Source organism: Phalangium opilio, unplaced genomic scaffold (genome assembly GCF_054372755.1).
Source record: "Phalangium opilio isolate 3A_F unplaced genomic scaffold, DU_Popi_V2 ptg000045l_1, whole genome shotgun sequence".
Classification (NCBI taxonomy): Eukaryota; Metazoa; Arthropoda; class Arachnida; order Opiliones; family Phalangiidae; genus Phalangium; species Phalangium opilio.
The window spans coordinates 5,415,332-5,432,702 of record NW_028324168.1 but is presented as its reverse complement, the minus strand read 5'-3'; the positions used below and the strand labels follow the sequence as shown (position 1 = coordinate 5,432,702).

General features: G+C 32.9%; 1 protein-coding gene across 1 annotated transcript; it reads left to right on the top strand.

Moving 5' to 3' along the window:
* The first annotated feature begins 2,731 nt into the window (after positions 1 to 2,731).
* On the top strand, positions 2,732 to 13,876 carry Phlpp (PH domain leucine-rich repeat protein phosphatase). The gene is made up of 12 exons (XM_089837999.1): positions 2,732 to 3,849; positions 10,528 to 10,804; positions 10,864 to 11,017; positions 11,084 to 11,144; positions 11,208 to 11,303; positions 11,373 to 11,528; positions 11,604 to 11,801; positions 11,867 to 12,029; positions 12,085 to 12,215; positions 12,289 to 12,618; positions 12,693 to 12,894; positions 12,966 to 13,876. The coding sequence occupies exons 1-12, from the start codon at positions 3,350 to 3,352 to the stop codon at positions 13,647 to 13,649; spliced, it is 2,952 nt and encodes a 983-aa protein (XP_089694125.1). The 5' UTR covers positions 2,732 to 3,349; the 3' UTR covers positions 13,650 to 13,876.
* The last annotated feature ends 3,495 nt before the right edge of the window (positions 13,877 to 17,371 follow it).

Genomic DNA, 17,371 nt, shown 5'->3' with positions numbered 1-17,371 from the left:
TCTATATTTAATTGTCTGCTAGAACTTGAAGTCGATAACATATAAGACTTGCATTCTTGATTTGCGTTCGATTCAGAATAATATTACACTCATTTAAGATTGGGGGTGTAACTAAATAAATAAATTGAACTGAATTGAACTCCTATTTATAATCAAGCCCGAAACTTTTGTAACAATTTTTTTTTTACCAACTCACGTCCTTCCTCTTTCCAAAATGTAAACGCGCAAATTGGGAAAAAACAATACAATACAATAAATTAATGATTAAATAAATTAAAAATAACCCCTCCCCGAAGGTCATTACTAAAAATACGAAACCTCATATTTAAATAACAATAGTATAATTAAGAAATACGTACGCATAAATTAAATGGAACAAAAATTCCATTTCCCAATTATTAACTTAATCAGGGGACCCAAATAAAAAACAAATTCAAATTAAAAATCAAAACTAAAGATTTACGCTTAGTTTTATAACTTTAAAAAAAAAAAATAAAAAAAAATACAAAAAAAATACAAAATTATACAAATAACAATAAAACGGATTAAGGCAATTTAAATTAAAATTACTATGTTTTTCCAAACTTCCATAATAGTTTGACCGTTTTTTATAATAAGTTTTATTGAAGGGAGGGGCGCCCCTCAGGTACTGAAGGTAAAATATATATTACGCCTTAAGGGTATACTATAGCTTATATCTAGCATGTCTAAACACATATACAATAATCCGGGTCCAAATTTAATAAATTTAATAATGCCGGACGTTCCATTGTTGAATGTTGATTCGTGAAACTGAGATAAAACCCTTAGGATATATTTTAACATCAAAATAATATCGAATATACTTTAAAACCAGAGTGGGTCATCGTTCTAATTGGATAATAATTAATATGATAATTATATGATCGGAAATAAATTTAAAGATAATCTATTGAATATTAATTATTAGGGCTACCAATTAAGGACACACCTTTTAATTGTTACAGAGTTTAAATTACTACTCGTTCAAATATTCTTGGATATTGATATTCTAGAAGATTTGTTTCAACGTTACGCTATTTAAAAGTTAATCAAGCGATAACCGTCACCGTGACGTCATCATTAAATTAAACAAAAAAATAAAAGAAAAAACCGTTGGAATTAAAAGTAATGGTGCGGTTTTTGTGGTGTGGAACTTTTCCGCGCGGTTTTTACGGAATACTAAGTTTATAAGTCTGTGTAGAAAACGGTTTGGGTTCGTGCCTGGTATTGATCGAGTTAATTATAGTGTCCAGATGTTTGTGGTTGTTGCAAATATAAAACTAATTTATTCGTGTTTTTTATATGCATATACTATAATTAAAATGTACCTTTAAATAATTTTCAGCTGCGTGTTAATTACATTTATGGATAACGAATCTAGAAACTATTGTGCTGTAGGAAAATTTGAATGAATTAAGTCATTATTCATTATTCTTTGAGATATTACTTTTCTAAATAGCTATTTTAGAAAAATAATTTTAAATCTGATGTCATGTAGATCTTACAGAAGAAACTATATTAAATTAACATATTTATCGGCATAAGTAAATTGGATAATTCGACTGCGTTTGATTGCAAATAATTTACTTGCATTGCTGGGTTTATGAAACTTGGAACATTTCAAATAATAGTTTTATATCTATTATCTCATGAATATTAGCATATTTTTCAACATAAATAAATTTTATAAGATTACAATTTATTGTAATAAATTCATTTCAGGTGTTATATTTATGAAACTTAATAGATTTACTCTTAAGTAATATCCAGTTCAGTTTTCTAGCGGTACCTTTATCTTTTATCCAAAAACCTCAAAATGATTTCTAAAAAACTTCACCCTTCACACTACACTACCGCGATCAAATCTAATTAAGAATTCAAAAGATGCAACCCAAAAATTAAACGTAAAAAAAAGTTAATAAACGATTTTCCATGGACGTTCAACCAAAATAAAAACCATCTGCCCCAAAGTTCTAACAAGCAAGCAACCACCAGAACACTCACGTCTCTAAATATTAATCACGCATGAGTTTTAGAATTAATAATAAAAAAAAACACCTCAAAAGCCTTTAGGGTCAAAATAAAATTATTAAAAACCGTACAACGTTTCAATTGCTAGATAGATAATACCTCACGAGAAGATTTAAGTTAGAAAACTTGATAAAATTTCTCAAAAGCTTTAAAATTAATATCGTAAAGTATAATAATGGGGATTCAGTAATATCATGTTCCATGATAAGTTTGTCACTGGTTACAAACTGGAGCTTGTCATGAAATGAGTGAGGTAGGTCAAAGATTCGAGGTAAAGCGAAGACGCCCGGTGAGGGCGCTGTCAAAGGCTTAGCAATGCAGAATAAATAGGAAGATGGAAGTCCTGCAAAACCAACCGAGTGTAGACAATCAATTCTAAGTCGAACTGGCTCTCAGTAAGTCTCTAGCATTACGAAGGAGTATAGCTAGTGTCATACTTACGTAACATATCTTATAAACTTATGGGTAATATGTAGACACAAAACACCGCTCCGAAGAGCGAGTGAGAAAATAAAAAAAAAGCCACCGGATATGACCTCATCTCATCTCCGTTGCATGGTCTGTTGAAGCCGCTTTTATTATGATTCTCTCTCTCACTCTTCATGTGAGTATCTTCAGTATAGGACAGGTAAAAAGCAGCCAGGTAGGAGGGTGGCAAGGTATATCTCAAAAGGGGGATACGATTTGAGAACAGCTTTATAGCGGAATAGATGGGCGTACTATTTGAAACAAGAGGGTTTCTAGCGCCTCCAACATTTCTTGGTCAGTCACCGAACCGACCAGGTAAGGTAACAAACAGTTAAGGAGCTTGAGAAGCATTTCAGTGTTGTGTTTTTTTTATATAAGTCTACCTGGCAGGTGATAACGAAAAGTAACTTGGGACTGACTTTGGTCTTAGTGTTTTTGATGTTGTTGTGTGTACGCGGTTGTTACCCTCCCCGGTTGTGGATGACAGTTGTATAACGAACAAATGCGAAGGGGGAATTGGATTATCACTAAGTAGGTTGGACTGTTCGATTTTTTGCACCGATTTGTTTCTTGCTTCTTGATTTAAGTAAGATACACCTTGTATTGTTGTTAGTTTATTTAGTGGTGCGTGGTCGCGATTGTGTCAAATGTGTACTTCCGGTTCATGAGAATTGATTACAAGTACTTAGGTTACATTGATCAAGTTCAACTACGTAAACAATACCTAACTATTGAATAATAGTTACTATCCATAGATAGAGTTACGAATGGCCTTCAGTTACAAATGGACTATCGCAATTACCGTCTCTAATTACCAATTACCTTGACAATGTTGAAGAAATTCGCGCAATCACCCCGTCCCAGGGATACTCAAAGTCCTCAACCGGGTCCCAGTGTTACGACAAATTCAGCAACTACATCCCCAGCCATAAACAATCTAAGTCCCTCAAATGGTGTCCCACCACAAGTATCACGATGTCGGAGTATACCATCCAGCGAATTACTGGCCGATTTGGCCGAAAAAGATCTACCGTATCTACCACCCAACCTATTCAATCATCTACATATTACTTCCTTAGACCTGAGACACAATCGACTCGGTGACGGTCTCAGAGACCCAACAACGCGAGTGACGGACCCCGAAAACCCCAAGGTTGAAAAAGGGTTAAAAGACTTGAATATATTTACAAGATTAACGCGGTTAAATTTGGCTAACAATGGTCTCAAAGCCTTACCGCCCGAAATTGGACAACTGGGGACTTTAATCGTTTTGAATATCACCGGTAATGAGCTAACGGAGTTACCCCCACAAATTGGACAACTTGGAAGGCAAGTATATTTTTAAAATATTCAAAAATATTAAAAAGTGGAAATGAAAATATGTGAAATTGAGTTTTACAATTTTCGTTTTTGGAGGTTTGGGACGTTGCAAGACTAGTTGTAATTTGTAATGGGTTCAAAACAGGGTTAATATAAACAGAAATTCAATGGACATAACTGGTTTTTGTATAATTGGAAATTCTTTAGTTAAGTTAAGCGCAAGGTTATTGCAAATAATTCAACTTTAAAAAAAATGTAAATTTGAAATAACCTTAATGCGAGCGAAAGAATTAAGATATCAGAAGTAAATAGCTATAGATAAGTACGTCACTAAGCCTAATTTGACATTAAAGGCACTAGAGACTTGAATATTACATAATTAACTGTAGCTTATTTGGAAATATTATTAAGCCTTAACCTCAAATCATTTAAAAAAAAACAAAAACAAAAGATGTGTTTCATTCAAGACAATCTCACGAACAAGGCGCAGTTAAAAATATCACTTGCTACCAAAGGACCCCCTATATTAAAAATGTGAAGAAAAAAACCACACGAAATATTATCACACACACACAAACACATTAGTTTATAACAATAGGTTGTTAGGAGCATGAGCCTCAATTTTCAACCAACTGATTCTCTTATCTTTAATATGACCCATTTAAGACACAGTAAACTAAAAAAACCGGCGTTCATACATACATACATACGTCCCTACCATTTCATAAAAACACAATGAGAAAAGTATTATAATCTAAAAACAACATCAAATGACAATTAAATCCTTCGTAGAAGAATACAAAATTAAAAGATTTCTCCTTCATTTAGAATTAAAGATGGCATTAATTTGATGGGAAGGAGATTTAGAAATATAGAAATTCTTGCATCATAAAACCGGATTCAAATTTAGGCTTAACATCTTGTATATAGGAAATGCTAGGCAAATTATCATTAACCCATTCTTGAAGAACTAGTACATATACTTTCCTTTGTAAATTTATTATTATAATTATATCTTTGTTATTGCGAGGATAGAGTTCAGGGGTCGTAGATAGACAATGGGGCTTATCTTAAAAGGTCCTGACCATTCAGCTACCGGGGTTTTGTAACATTATTTCCTCAATTAGACGTAACATAATGGCACACTTTGCAGAGTATTAGAGGTAGCTTAGGCATATTTAGGATTTGAGTGGAAGGTTTATTGTTGAAGTTGAGGAATAAATTTCGTATATAACATTGAATTTCTATGAAATTATGTTTATGAAGGAAAGTTATCAGATATTTTTGTAACTTTTGTATTATTTTAAACGCGAGTTAATCATAGCTTTAATTTTAATCAAATAATAATTAAATTTGGTTGTATATTATTTTAAATGCGAGATAATCATAGGTTTAATTTTAATCAAATAATAATTAAATTTGGTTGTATATTATTTTAAATGCGAGTTAATCATAGGTTTAATTTTAATCAAATAATAATTAAATTTGGTTGTATATTATTTTAAATGCGAGTTAATCATAGGTTTAATTTTAATCAATGAATAATTAAATTTTGTTGAATTTTTATCCATAAACCTCAATTCCAAAAATTTTCAATAAAATATCAACAGAAACTTCCTTTTTTAAAATAACCATCCCCATCCAAGAATGCAATTTCAAATACCAACAACTGCATAACAACATCCTTAGAATACTATCTAATTTCCTCAATTCGTGAAACACCTTCATAAACATCAACACAACCTTAATTTGGGCGCGAAATTTCTCAAGTAAAGTAAACAAACAAATATTATTACCCATTAATATATATAAAATTTTTTTTTCAAAATACATAAAATCGGCGGTACTTTTGAAGTTCTAAAACTAATATATAATAATTATCTAAATCTTTGGGAAGAGAAATATTTATACCTATATAAAAAAGATGATAAAAACTTTGACAGAGAGAAAAAAAACCAACAAAAAAGGCATATTTCCTCATCCAATATTTAATATTTATGGTAGGTAATTTGATTAAAACTTTCTTCGATTGACATCCTTTATAGAATACCAGTTATTTTTTTCTCCTTTCCTGGTTTCCCAAGTTTTTAACCCCTCATTTTTATATATAAAATAATCGGGCCACTGTGCCATTAGATATAGACACGTTAGGCTTAACTTAACTGGAGGATAAGATGCCTTTTATGGACGGGAAAAAAAATCCCCAAAAACCGAAGAAAACCTGGTGGATTTGTTTTGTACAGTTAGGCCTAGAACCAGCGAAAAGGAAATTTAATATTTTAGAGAAACTTATGCTTATAATGTGCCCCTATTACGTATTGTACTGAAATCTCTATGCACAGATTGAACCAGGGCCACTTACGCAATGCAAGGGGGTAATATGAGAACAAGAAGTGATATCTAGTTTATTAGGGAGAAGGTATAAATTCATTCATCCACATTTCCAGCTTTATCTCCAGTCCAAACGTATAGTAGGTCCGGAGTTAATCCCCGCCGCCTCTAAATTACAACCAGCATCTCATTGGTTCTTGAAAACTCACGTCAGCGCGACGCGAATGACGAAAATTACAGTCATATTTTCCGACTGAGGAGAGGCGAAATAGCCCGGGGCCTCCTTTTACGTCCCTCCTTGTATTTTGAAAGGGGGACTGGGACTATGGTGCGCGAATACTTAGGCATCTTATACCTTTTCCTAATAAACTAGATATCAATTCTTGATGAGAACTAACATTAGAAGCTGAAATTTGAACATCAATTTATCTTAAAATATTTTTTCAAATTTTAACATGAGTACTGCGACCTTATGGTGTTCTTACATAGGTTTTATTTAAATTAAAACTTAATTTAACATGAGTACTTTCGTACAACAGTACTAATGCTAAAATTAGAAAAATAATTAAAAATCACAAAAAAAAAAGGGTCAGAATTTAATTATTTATGATAACTTTTTCTTAATATTGAAATCATTAGCGAACTTTGTCCTGAAGTTATTTCATTAGTTCTTTCTTTGACAAGCCGGTCTGACGAGTGAGGGTGTAATTAAAACTATAGAGAATCTAGCTTAACTAATAATTAAAAACACGAATCGTGTAATTACGACTAGTCATTAAATCTCAATTAACCCCAATATATAATTACAATTACAGTTAATGGGTAACATCAGTTTTATATATATTTCAAGGGAAGTAATTGTTTCTGAAGTTATCTGTTATTAATTAAAATTAAAATTGAAAGTTAATACTAGAGAAGAAACGAAACAGAAGTTTATGATCCTTTGACTGAAGTATAAAACGAAAAAGTTGATTGCCATAAACTAAACTACAAAAAATTGTTTCAATAAAAAAATTACTGTACAGTTTTTTTTAACCATAACATAAGGGCATTAGACGTTTTATTTTACAATTTAATGAATCATTTTAGAAATCGTTACGCCTCAATGAATGAAAAACTAATTTTATTTTAAGTATTTTGGTGAAGAGATTTTTCTCAGAACCATAAATAAATTAAATTCAATAAACATCCCCATATTGCGTTCTACTTTAAATGAAAGAGTAGATGAATAAATTAGGCCCAGTTACGCTAAGAATTAATTCAATATTACTAAGAATATGTCTAGAGAAACTTAAGATTCTAAACCCATTATAGCATGCACTTTGTTAGGGTCAAGATTAAAGTCACCATTCGCTAAATTTCAAAAAAGGTGTTTGTATTTGTTCTTTAGAACAAGCAGAATTTTATTGTATAAGCATTTTAAAATTAGCAGACGATTTTTGCAACGAAGTACGTAATAAGAGAACAAAATTAAATGACTGAAGTGCCAGATATTTAAATCTTTCAGTTTAAACAAATGATTATAAATCATGAATTATTTAGCAGACGATTTTTACTACAAAGTACTAACCCTTTATATACTCTTAGTAACTCGAATAAAATTCCTGCTTAAAGTTAATAAATAAAATAAAAAACCTGTAGAAACCCGAGAGACCCAAATGAGGCATTTGCTCCCAATCTAAAAAGGCCATTGTCCACCAGAACAAATTATAATAAGAATATAAAAAATAATAACAATACAAAAGCGCGGAGAGTTTGGTTGATGTATAACAGAATATATTATAAAGTAAACCTAGATGAATATTAGTAACTGCATTTTTAGTTAATTGGACTTGACGGGATATATAACTTAACAAATAAATGGTTGACCCAATAAATTGAGCTTTAACGCGCTACGCGATGCGATGCAATTCGAAGTGAATGGCCAGCGAAAATTACTGGAGTGAAGATAATCCGCATTTTCATTTTTCAAGAGTTTTAGAAAATATAAGAATAAAGATGTCGAGTTCTGATAAATTTTCCAAACGAGGCGCTTAATTTTCGTTTCGTTTTTATAATGAAAAAGGCATTGTTTAATTAATAACTAAAATAATTTTTTTCTTTAATATTTTACGCTCTCAATAATTTCTTTAAAGGGTTTTAGTTGAAAGTTACTCATTATTTTATAACTATATAAACTCATTGTTAATGTAAAGCGAAATTACGTCTTAAAGGTGAAATTTAAATTCTGTATTTATTCTTATTCTGAATCCACAAGTAAGGTAATAGCTACGAAACGGTACATTTCTTGCTAAAGGAATGTTAGTATTTATATTCCCATGACAGAGCTATAGGTCATAGGTTAAAACAGGTTTCACATGCCGCTGGACAACTCCTTGGTTTTTAGAACAACCCGTATATACCTTCCCAACTAAACTTAATAACTGGTTCCTTCATAAACACCTTGAAATAGGCCTAAACAGTACTTACTTAAAAGAAATCATCCTATTTAGGTTAAGTTCCTTCAATAACAGATCGCGAAACGTGTTTATCTATATACAATATAACCTTCTTAAAGTGTGCCAATACATATTTTTCTAATAAGAAATATAAACTAAAACATACATACATTCTTTATGTATATAGGAAAGTGATCAAAACGATATAATTGTATATTTTCCTTTTAAGTTTTTCAAAATGAAACAAAAATAACGAGTTATCCATGATTTATCTTCTCCACCTTAAGGCGGTTTAAAAATTAAAACCAAGTTTCAAGTTCGAAATCATCTCAACCATCAACTCATCCATATCGGATAAATGAATCTGCCATAAATAAATCCTTTCTCGATTCGCCTTATTTTCCCCTTAACCACGAGCCCTTTAATTTCAACATCTTTAGATATACAGGGTGTTTTTGATAAGTCTGTATTCCATAAATTAAGAAGGGATCTTCTTTGGGAAATCCATTTTGAGTCGAAAATGTTCTATACTTCTACCTCCATTTTGATTTTCGAGTTAAGATTGCATCCAGAGTATTTTACGGATGGCCCCTTAAACTTAATTAATTAAGAAACTGATTAAGACAATTATTTCTAATTTAATTAAGGGGTCATCCCTAAAACACTCTTGAAAATCATAACTCGAAAACAGTGTCCCTTAAGTTAAACAAAATGGATGGAGATAGAAGCTACATACATTTTCGACTCAAAATTGATTTCCCAAAGAACATCCCCCTTAATTTATGCCAACCAGACTTATCAGATACACCCTGTATAAACTCAAAGTCATTAAGCCTAGTTTAAAATTCAGAGAACTGGTATAGTGGTACAAGTGGTGGCGAGTTATTAATTGGGAACACTTTTACGATTTGTGTAAAAACAACTGTTCCATACCTTCAAGTGATGATTTCAAATCATGAAACTTTCCTGGTATAACAGTTTAAAAGAGGTGTCACCGATATAACTTTACTTGAATGAGATCTTGGTATTAAGGAAAATTATAATATAATTTAAATAATTCGATAACCATATGACCTAAATATGAATTTGGTTATGGAAGACGATCATCTTTGATTGTACGAGATTTCATTTACACAGGGTCAAATTGGGGTTCTTGAAAGGTCAAGCCATTTTCGTCAGACGCTTGAAGAATTAGGCTCTACATACACTTTATGTCGTAACCTTATTATAGAACCACGTAACTTAGATCATCTTTGAAAACTTTGATTGTACGCGATTTGATACACGGGGTCAACATGGATTGAAAGGTCATAGGTCTTTACATGGTTTAGGCTACGTCTAATTTATCATTCTGCACACTTTTAGTTGCACCCTTAAACCTAAGAAATATAATTTTAAAAGGGGGAAAGAACTTTCAGAAAACAAAAAACTCAACTTTCCACGCGACTTGTCTCGTGCCAATACTAAAGATGTTAAACCGTCCAAGCATCCTTATCCTGAATAAAAAACGCAAAACTCTCTCTTCTGTTATCACAACAAGTCTAGTTCTAATCACGATAATCCCATACAAATACGCAAGACTGCGTCACGGTAAAAAGCAATTGCCCATAGGGCAGGGATGACTCTATTGTATAATTCCCCCAAAAACAACATCGTAAGTGCTCAAGAAAGCGTAACAGGCTACTACTATAGAAGATCACATCCTGTCAAAATGGACTACAGGTCTACGCCTATTTTAAAAGACTACATCATCCCGTAGTAATAATAAAAATTAGTCTACCGAATCAAAATCCGAAATTGAAAAGCATCAGAGCGTCTGGTCAATTTCCCATTGAATAATTTGACCTTGAAATATGTTTTGTTGTTACCCAACCCAAGGACACCTAATTTTAACTTTACATTTTCTATTTTACCATAGATTGCAAAGACTTCACGCCGATTTCAACAACTTATCAACAATACCAGAAGAGATCGGCGAATTGGCGCCAAATTTGACCCATTTAACCTTGAACTTTAATCGATTCACTCACCTAATTCCGACGTTGGTGCGGTTGACATCGTTGCAATCGTTGATGTTGAAGGCCAATTACTTGGAAAGTTTGGAGACCGAAGTGTTGAGAGGTTTGAAGTCTCTGAGGTCATTGGATGTCCGTGGTAATAAATTAACTGGCAAGTTGCGACTAAACGATATACAGGTTGGTATTGGTGCATATCCGTATCTGTAATATAAATAAAAGTTAAAATTAATTTTCAGTTACTGGAAGTTCTTAATCTAAGTCGAAACTCAATCGAGGATTTAGAATTAGTTGCTGTTAAGAAGTTGCACACTTTAGATTGTTCGAGATGTCGTTTGTCGAGTTTAATCTTGGACAGTCAATGCCTCAAAATATTAATCGCCAACAATAACAGTAAGTAATTAAATTTAATCAATTAAATCTAAAAAAATTCAACTAAACTTGGTTAACTTTAATTAGCACTAAAAACAATCGCCCTAACTGGTTCTTCATCAAGTCTTCACGCAGTCAATATTTCACAGTAATTTAACTTCAATTTCAATTTAATATTTAACGTAAATTAAAACTATGATTTAATTAACAGCAACCTAATAGACGCTTTACCAGAATGGATCTACCAATCGCCGGAGCTGTTCACTCTAAACGCTAGTCACAACAAAATTAAGCAATGTTTCGAGAGGTAAACCCAAGTTTTTAAAATTGAACTTCGTCATAAACATATTATCTAAAAATTATTTAAACATTGCAGGGTATTTAAAATCTCAACACTGGACACCGTAAACTTTAGTCACAACCATTTGCGTTCCCTACCCGCAATGGCTAACCCTTCAAGCGTCCGTAAACTATATCTACAGAACAACAGGATATCAAACTTGCAGGACAATATATTTCAAGTATTCGGAAAGTAGGTTAACCCCAAAATCTGCTGCCAGAAATAACTCAATTACAATTAAATTTAATTCTTCATTATTAAAAAAAGATTGGAAGAATTCAACATCTCCTATAATCAGTTGACTTCGTTTCCTAACATCGGTTCCTCAGTTCATGGACAACTACTTGAATTGCACCTTAGTGGTAATGGTGTCAACACCGAAAGTTTACATCAAATTTCAACCGCATTCCCAAATCTGAAGAAGTTAACTTTGGCTTATAATAAGTTGGAATGTCTTCCAGAGAGGTATATACTTTAGTCCTTAGATGAAGATTTTCAAGTCATCATGACATACTAATTTCTTTTTACAGTGCCGTGGACAGACTAAGTCATTTAACCGAGCTATCAGTGTCCGGCAACCTTCTGAAGAAGCTACCCTGTAACTTACCAGTCATGACGCAACTAAAAACTTTAAGAGCCAATTCAAATTTGCTACAAATGTTGCCATCTTTGTCAGGGATGTCCAGTTTAGAGGTATGCTGAATTAACAATTGAAATTGGCGTGGTAGTAATATTTGATTATAATTAGGTACTAGACATAAGCTGCAATCGCATTCAAAAGCTACCATTAACCCCATTGGTCTCCTCGAAACTATGTCACTTGGATATTTCGTGCAACGTTGACTTGCACGTGGATTCGGATGAATTTAAAAAACTATGGTAAGTACTTATAAAATGACTTCAAGTCTAGCCTAAATTACAAATAAATTTCTCAATTTCATTTGATTTACAGCTCGGGAAAAGCGGTGGCTTTTATAGACTCTTGTTGTTTGGGACGTAAAACGCCAGCAACCAATAAGAAGAAATCTCCGGTTGACCGTCCCTGCACACGTTGTCCATGGAGAATTGGATTTACGGAGAGTCAAAGTGGACAGTCGAGAATTACAATCGATCAAAAACCTTCCAGTCAAGAACTTCTAATCGCCGTAATTGAAAATAGTAAAGAAGGGTCTAGAGTGGTGTTACCCTCATCAATATTGTCACAACTGTTTGATTTGGAGACCAGGAAGAATTCTTCTAGCCCAGTTGACGTTATGAAAGCAGTTTACCTTACTATCAGCAAGTTAGTGCATGATCTTGAATCTTAATATCTTCAACTTAAGGATAGAATCTAATGATTTTTACTTTGCAAACAAGTTACTTGAGAACACGAGGGGCTTCGTTGGACACTTCCCTTCTATTATGTCACATTATAGCCTGCAATTCGGGATTTAATCTAAGAGTTGCCTCGGATGGTAAAAACCACTGTCTCATCACGTCAAAAGGGAAGGCATTGGAGATACCAACCGGAATTAAACCGCTACTATCGTCTGACAGTGATTGGCTAACCTCTGTGCAAGTACGTTTGACTCATACGTTAAGCCTTGGCTACTTAATGTTTAAACTGTGGAATACGTTTTTCTTTTATAGGCGGGTTTCTTCACGGACTCTTCCAAACAAACGCTACCAGTACGTTTCCTTCCCAAAACCTCAACAGATGTCTTAGTGGTGGAAACCTCGCTTGGTCCCGATGACGTGCACCTAATACTGGGCAGTAGTACATTATGGGATTCCGTTAACTTGGATCTTTTATTCAAAGAAATCCGTAAGGACAAATCACCCTCGGAAATCTCCAAGAGATTATTCGAAGCCGTAGCTCCGGAAGTATCAAGTGGCGAGGACTTGTGCATCGGAGTAATCAGATTACTGGCTTCCGGTAATCGGATTACGTTACACTTAAACGAACACAATGACCCCGGGTCAATTGACGTCGAAGTGGGGTCGCAAGCGAGTGATTTGGAAAGCGTGGGAGACGGGGAGAAGTACAAATGTTGGGAGTACATGTTGGAACAAAACCACAAGTTATTATTTACCAAAGAGTTGGAAACGATAAACAAATCTATTTTGAAAACCGCTAAGCAAAGAGCCCATGCCGCGGACTTGGGGAAACAAATGGCAATGCAGTCTTTCACCCAAGTACCCTCTGTAATGCCCGTTGTACCCATAGTGCCTTTAGTGCCCAAATATTCGCCTTTACCGGTTCAACATCGCTTTTACCATTTCGCGGGATGTCATTTTCCGTCTCCCATAGCTTTAAGAAGTCAAGTTTTATAAGAAGAAGATTTAAAACTTAATTTTACATGACTTGAGCATGAATTTACAATATAACTTCACTAGAACCTTCACAAAATAATAAAATAAACTGACAATATATTTTAATTACATTAAAGCACACTAAATATTGATGTATTAATTAGAAATTTTGCAAATAAATTATCGTATACCTTTTATGATGAGATTATAAATTAATTTCGAACTCAAAACTGTAAAATCAAATGTTTTAACACGAATATTGCGATAATAGAATTGAAATATTCTTTTCAAAACACTATAATATCACGCGTTATTTTTTCCGTTAGTATAAGAGTATTTGTATTCGTAATGTTCTATATATTTGCATTAATAGAATTGAAACATTATAGGTGAAATATTGTTTTTCAAAACACTATAATTTCACTTGTTATTTTCTTATTTTTAATATATTCCATATTTTTCAATCCACTTCGCATGAATAACTTAAATTTTCTCCAAGAAAATTATTTTCTAACAATTTCTAGTTTCACATTCAGAAAGTAAAATGCAAGTTCTGGATTCATAATTCTCTCTGGATTTCAATCGATAATACTTGTGATTTAGAAAGAAATTCAGTTGTCACACAAAGAACAATGACACGAACGCAGTCCTTGAACAAATAGAAATGCGTGTATCATTTATGTCGAATGACCATTACCTCCACGACTAAAGTCTTTTTCACCGCTTTGTTGACCAATAATGAATATCGCGTTCTCAGTGTGAAAAACCTGAATATCTTTGGTTTAGCTACCAGTTACGCTATGGCTACCACCAAAGATCCTAAAGTGTTACGTATCTCGATATCAATAATGTGTTTGGTCATTTGTTGCTGGCAAATTGGAAGTTTTCTTAACATTTACTTTGAATACAGAACGGTAGTCGATGTCACCATTAACAGAGATAGAAATCAATCAAGACCAGCTTTATCTATTTGCCTAATTAATCGGTAAGATTTAATTGTTTCAGTACGATTGCAACGACGTTAATTACGAATTTACATTTTAAAGCATTCAAAGGTCTTTTTACGAGAGAAAGTTTCACGAAAACATTACAATTACAGATGTAAGATTTAGGGTTGAGATTGGGCCTAACTTTGAAATTAATAGTGGTACCATTTTTCAACGCAGAAAGAACAATTATTTAAATTGGAGGAATATCTAGCTATGATATTGAACATTACTGAATTGGTGCAAGGAACAGTTAAGGTTGATAAGCTAATTACCTCCTATTACATCGAAATGAGTAAAAAAAGTGATGTATTAACATTGGATGTTAACAAGTAAGTATAAACGTATTTTTGCGAATTACTATTGAAACGACAAACACCATGATCTGTATATCAGGGAAGCCACTTGGCTTTTCAACACCAAATTCGCTTGTTGGGTATTACACGCCGAGTATGAACATCGCCTTAACCGCGAATTCAAGGGATTTCGAAGTAAGATTAGACATAAATTAAATTAACCTAAATTAGTACTTTAAATAATCCGAATTTAACAATATTACCAGGGCTTCACACCAACATTGATCTAAACAAAAATAAATTGATAACAAAAGCCCATTCAGCAAGGGTTATGTACTACATACACCCACCCAGTGACGTACCACTGCACGAGAAACAAAATATACAAGTTGTGACTGGTCGAAAATACAGATTCGAAGTGAACACCGTAAGCCTAATCAAAGTTAACTCGAAGTTCACAACTTTAAATATGAAATATTAATTTTGATATTATTAGATTATAGAAAATCTTCTGGAATACCCTTACGTAACAGGCTGTCGGAAGTACACGGGGAACGAAGCCCTAAGCATGGAGGTATAGTATAATTATTTGACCCTACCATTTAATTATAAGGTCTCAAAAACTTGAAAGTGTTAAGCCTAACTTTGAATTGAAAACTTGATCATGCCTTTAATCTCTTTAATAAAATTTCTTGAAGTGGTGTCTAATTCATTGTACCTGGTCTAAAATGCTCGATATTTGCGGTTGTGTTCTTGAAGATTCCGTTCTAATAAATACAACGAACAAATGCGTGGGAGAGCAAAGTGGTAAAATTCAAATTTCGCTGCAAATTTAACGACGTTAGCGAATTCCACCTTAAATCCACTTTTTCTCTCACATTAATACGAACAGAAAAGTGTAAGCTGAAAATCAATTTTGAAAGAGGAATGAAATCATGCGCGTCCGACTGTCCCAGGGACTGCAAGTAAGCCTGATCTACATTCGTGTTAATTACAGGTTTAATTAATTCATCAATTAACTTATTAATAAAGCCATAAAAACTACGAATTTCAAGAATCGAGTGATACCATAGAAGATAAAACGGTATACAAAATATTATAATTTAATTTATCCCAACTAAAAGACCCTTTTGAAAAGTCGGGGTGTTGAACACGTTGGTGTCTTAAGACGAAACAACAGGCATATGGATAACAAAGACCTTAGACATTGCTGAACCAACAGATAGACTTTGATGGACTGGTCACGTTGAAGCCCTATCTAACGTCTTTGTTGTCCACATAACCTATCAACGCTCCGTATAAGTTAATTTATATTTTTCCCTCGTAGTATAAGGCCATGAAAATAAGGTAAATCTAAATAAATATTAAATTAATTAAATTTAAATAGTAAGTTATATTAATTTCATAGAAACACCGGGTGTAAGGTTAGTATTAAGTTTATGGAAAGGGTTACGACATTCACGCATCGACCTCAGTTTCAACTTGTTGAAACATTCAGCTACATCGGTCAGTACACTTGACCAATTAGTTAAAGCAAATATTTAAACAAAATTTCACCCTTCCATTATAGGTGGTTTCGTAGGAATATGGCTCGGGTTTTCAGTGGTAAAACTTTACGATTGTGCTCTGGACATTTTCAATCACCTGAAGACTAAACGAACTCCCAAAACAAATAAATACAATACATTTTCCCCTAGATACGTAAATATAATTCCATACTTTCCGAAAAACAATATTCAAGACAGGAGTAAAATGTAGCTCAAATTAAATACAGATCAATAAAATATATATATATACACTTGCTTATAACTCAAATTTTTATATATTAGACTAATGATCTCATCATACCCCTGAAAGATTAATTATAAAAAATAACTAAGGTTAATATATTTTTGCGGAAAACATTTCCGGAACCAATTTTTCATTTTGAACACAAGACACAAATGATTAACTTGACGCCAAGTCAATAATATCCCTACATAATAACTGAAATATTGTGTTCAACACTATATTTTCACTCTATATTTTTTTTTCAATAGAATAAAACGTATTCGAAATACTTCAAATTTTGCTCCAGACCATTTACTTTCTCCCTCGCTTTTACATGAATAACTTCATTTCTCCTTAAATATTAACTTCTAAGAATTTTTAGTTTGGCTTTCAGAGAGATTACAATGACTTATAAAATGTGAACTTCAACTAATTATAGGTAGAAATAAATACATTCTCTTCATTGATATTCCTCTTTCGCGTCACTTATTATTTAGCTATCGATTGCACTTGGGGACTTTGAGAGAAAAATACATCTGTTGTATAAAGAACAATCTAAGGTATGCTTTCCATTAGCAAATAGAAAAGTGAAGTAAGTAGTATCGTTAACGAACGTGCGTTTGAAACAGTGCATGTTTAAAATTAAAAGCAAGGCAAAACTTACACCATCGATCAAGAGTTTCTGTTAGGT